This window comes from Sceloporus undulatus, chromosome 4 (genome assembly GCF_019175285.1).
Source record: "Sceloporus undulatus isolate JIND9_A2432 ecotype Alabama chromosome 4, SceUnd_v1.1, whole genome shotgun sequence".
Classification (NCBI taxonomy): Eukaryota; Metazoa; Chordata; class Lepidosauria; order Squamata; family Phrynosomatidae; genus Sceloporus; species Sceloporus undulatus.
Window position 1 is genome coordinate 3,207,645 of NC_056525.1, and position 4,564 is coordinate 3,212,208.

General features: G+C 45.9%; 1 protein-coding gene across 1 annotated transcript in view; it reads left to right on the plus strand.

Annotated features, from left to right (window-relative positions):
- Window positions 1–1,758: 1,758 nt before the first annotated feature.
- The window catches only part of LOC121928103 (polycomb group protein ASXL1-like), a 22,167-nt gene continuing 19,361 nt past the window's right edge, over window positions 1,759–4,564 (plus strand). Inside the window, exon 1 of the mRNA XM_042462391.1 lies at window positions 1,759–1,789. Coding sequence (XP_042318325.1) covers window positions 1,759–1,789 — 31 coding nt within the window. The remainder of the gene's footprint in view (window positions 1,790–4,564) is intronic.

The following is a 4,564-nucleotide window of genomic DNA, read 5'->3' on the forward strand; positions in this document are numbered from 1 at the left end:
GGGTCCATTGCCAGATTGCGCTCACTGTCAAGAAGTTCCTTCCAATGTACCATCAAAAGCTACCCATTAGATCTGGTCCTACCTTCCCCCTCCTCTCTGGGGCAGCCCTTGGGTATTAAAAGAGGGCAATCATGTTACCCCTCTGTCTTCACCAGGCTGAACATGCCCAGCTGCTTCATCCTCTCTTCAGATGTTTTGTTCTCCATGCCTCTTATCATCCTTGTTGCCCTTCTAGGAACCTGCTCCAACTTGTCTATATCCTTTTTAAAATAAGGCACCCAGAACTGAACACAGTATTCCAGATAAGGCCTGACCAGTGGAGAATATAGTGGAGCCATTACTTTTTCAACTTGGAAAGTATGCTTCTGTTCATGCAGGCAAATATGACAAGTTCAGTTTCAACTACCCTTGTGCCTAGTCTGGAAACTTCAACTAGTGCAAAATATGGCAGCCAGGCTGGTCGCCGGAAAAACTAGGAGTGACTGAATAACATCCATCTTAAAATCTCTTCACTGGCTGCCTATTAGTTTCCGGGCACAGTACAATGTGTTGGTTATAACCTTTAAAGCCCTACATGGCTTGGGTCCAGCCTATTTGAGGGATCGCCTGCTTCCATATAATCCGCCTCATACACTCAGGTCCTTTGGGAGGAATCCATTGCAGCCTTTAAAGACCAGACTAACTGCTCCCTCCCAGAGGGCCTTCTCTGCAATGGCTCCCAAACTATGGAACGGTCTGCCAGACGAGATCTGTCAAATTGCCAGCTGTCAAGACGGATCTCTTCCGGCAGGCCTTTCCTGAATAAAGTGCCCTGCCACAGAAGGACTGCCCCCCCGCATCATGGATCAGCCCCAGCTCTGCCCTCGCTGCATTTTATTGTGTTTTTAATAGAAGTTTTAATTGTAATTTGTTTAATCCTGTTTTAAGGGGGAGAATTTGGGACATAAATTTGTAAATGTGGATTTTAACATGTTGTAGCCGCTTTGATTGTCTTGTCACAGAAAAGCGGGATATAAATAAAAGTTTTATTTCTTTATTTTATGGTGGAGCAAAGGCAGGAGGAAGGATGTTGACTAAAGCTGAGGACAGTAGACAATTTTATGAGCAAGTACTGTAATGTAGTGTGGGAGCCAAAAAGAAGATGTGATGGACTGGCCAAGAGACTGACCAAGATGTGGACACTGGTGGAGAGCCTTACTACAAACCCAGATGCCAACTCTGTTCACACATCGATTCAGGAAATGTCATTATAGGACCTAACGACATCACCCACAATATTAGAAGGACCTTCACTCATTCATCCTCTAATTTGATATATGCCATCCTCTGTCAAAAATGCCCTTCAGCTCTCTACATTCGGCAAACAGGCCAGTTCTTGCACCAAAGGATAAATAGTAATAAATCAGACATTAGTTATGGCAATACTAATGTGCCATCACCTTGGCCAGAAAACCTATCTGGAAAACAGATTACATTGAGTGCATTTACCTAACCCTGAAGGCTAAGGATAATCTAGGGCTTCTGTTGGTTTACTGTCGACCCCGTAACCTAACAGACTCCCTGGCCAAGCTGATAAACTGGTCTCAGAGCTGGTGTTGGAGTCCCCTAGGCTTCTTGTCCTGGGGGACGTCAACATCCCCTTTGAGGCTGGGTTATCAGAACTTACAGGTGTGGCTCGAGAGTTCATGGCTTCCATTACAGCCATGGGCCTATCCCAACTAGTCTCGGGTCCAACACATTGTGCAGGTAATGCGCTCGATGTGGTCTTCAGTACGGATCAGGGACAGCCGTGGGCAGAGGTAATTCAGACCTCTGCTCTGTCATGGACGGATCATTTTCTGGTCAAGGTGGGACCGAAGGCTGCCATCCATATCCCCCTTGGGGGTGGAGGACCTATTAGAATGGTCCGCCCTCGAAGGCTGATGGAATCCAAAAGGTTCCAAGAAGCCTTAGAGGGTTTTATGGTTGTGAATGACGGCGATTCTGTGGATGCCCTGGTTGATACCTGGAACCTTTTTACCAGGGCTATAGACAGTATTGCTCCTGAGCGTCCTTTCCGGCCCGCTTCAAATAAAAAACCTTGTTATACGGAAGATCTTTGGCAAATGAAGGGGGCCAGCTTTTGTCTGACGAGCCACTCCATGAGACCCTATTGAAGAGTTACGGAGTGGCAATTGATGCAGCAAAGAACTCATTCTATGCTGCACGAATTGCATCCACAGAGTCCCGTCCAGCAGAACTTGTTCAGGGTGGTTAAAGAGCTAACCCTATTGCCTCCCACCCTGAACCCATTTTTAGAACCATCTAAAGCCTGCGGTGATGCTTTTAATGACTTTTTTGAGGACAAAATCTCTCAGATAAAGGCTGATTTGGACGCAGACATTGAAACAGATTCAGTAAGAGAGTTGTCCAGTGACTCCACAGATTTAGTTATTCTGGATCACTTTGAGTTTGTAAATACTGACGAAGTGGACAAACTCCTTGGAAGTGTGAAGAAGACGGCGTGCCCTCTCGACCCTTGCCCATCGTGGTTGACCGTTCCGGGGGGGGGGGGGGATGGGATGAAAATGTTGTTACATCTTATAATCAACACATCCCTTAAAGAGGGAATTTTTCCAACCGAATTAAAACAAGCAATAGTTAAACCGCTGTTTAAAAAAACCCTCTTTAGATCCCCTGATCAGAAATAACTACAGACCGGTCTCCCTGTTACCATTCTTGGGCAAGGTTATCGAGAGGGCAGTCTCCCTTCAACTCCAAGCTGTTTTGGATGAAACCAATTATCTGGACCCATTTCAAACTGGCTTCAGGGTGGGATACAGCATTGAGACAGCCACGGTTGCCTTAGTCGATGATCTCTGTCTGGGCATCGACAGGGGAAGTGTGACCTTGTTGATGCTCTTGGACATCTCAGTGGCTTTTGATACCATCGAGCATGGTATCCTTCTGGAACGCCTGAGGGAATTAGGTGTCGGGGGCACTGCGCTTGAGTGGATCCGTTCCTACCTCTCGGGCAGATTCTAGGTGGTGGTGGTGGTGGTGGTGGTGGTGATGATGATGATGATGATGATGATAATAATAATAATAATAATAATAAATTGTTTTATTTATATACCGCTATTCCAAAGATCATAACGGTGAACAACAAGTAAGCTAATTAGCAAGTAAGCTAATTTGCCCCCAACAGTCTGGGTACTCATTTTAGCAACCTCGGAAGGATGCAAGCCTGAGTTGAGCTTGGGCCCTTTTGCTGGTCTTGAACTCGCAACCTTGTGGTTTTGAGTGATTGGCTGCAGTACAGGCATTTAACCACTGCGCCACCAGGGCTCCATTTGCTGGGGGACTCATGCTCTTCTAAAAGAGAGCTGACATCTGGCATTCCCTCAGGGCACCATCTTGTCCCCCATGCTGTTTAACATTTACATGAAACCGCTGGGAGAGATCATCCGGAGACATGGGGCACGGTGTTATCAGTACGCTGATGACACCCAAATTTATTTCTCTATGTCTCCGACTGATGCAGTGACTAAGGAAGGCATCTCTCCTCTGGACGCCTGCCTTGAGTCAGTAACGGGCTGGATGAGGGAAAACAAACTCAGGCTGAATCCAGAGAAAACGGAGGTACTTGCGATAGGTTCCCCAAGTCCAGGTATGGAGATTTGTCAACCACTCCTGGACGGGGTCACACTTCCCCTAAAGGACAAAGTTCGCAGTTTGGAGGTTCTTCTGGATCCATCACTACAAATGTCTTCTCAAGTATATGCGATGGCCAGAAGTGCCTGGTACCAACTTCGGTTGATACGCCAACTGCGTCTCTACCTGGACCGAAAGGACCTTGAAGCAGTGGTGCATGCACTGGTAATCTCTCATTTAGATTTCTGTAATGCACTCTACATGGGGCTACCTTTGTATCAAGTTCGGAAACTTCAATTGGTACAAAATGCAGCAGCTAGACTGGTCACCAGTACACCTAGGACTGACCATATAACACCAATCTTAAGATCTCTTCACTGGCTGCCAATTAGTTTCCAGGCGCAGTACAAAGTGTTGGTCATTACCTTAAAAGCCCTACATGGCTTGGGCCCGAGTTACTTGAAGGAACGCCTCTCCCGGCCTACACAATCCGCCCCGCACTCTCAGAACTATAGGGAAGAACCTATTGGACTGCCCAAAGACTAGATTTAAGATCTACTTCCCATAGGGCATTCACTGGGATGGCTCCCAAATTGTGGAATGGCTTGCCGGAGGAGAGCCATCTCATTACCACCTTAGATGCCTTTCAGAAGGCAATCAAGATGGATCTCTTCCAGCGAGCCTATCCCCAGACCTCCTTTAACAGCTTAAAATGATACTCCGCTCGGAACTTGATGAGGAATCAGTTTTTGATATTGCACATGTACAGGTATTTTATTGTGTTTTTAATTTTTGCTTTGTATAATGGGAATGTATTTTAACTATGTGTAAATTTATATATGTGCTGTTCTCCCGCCTCGATCTGTAGGGAGAGGCGGGATATAATAATAATAATAATAATAATAATAATAATAATAATAATAATAATAAT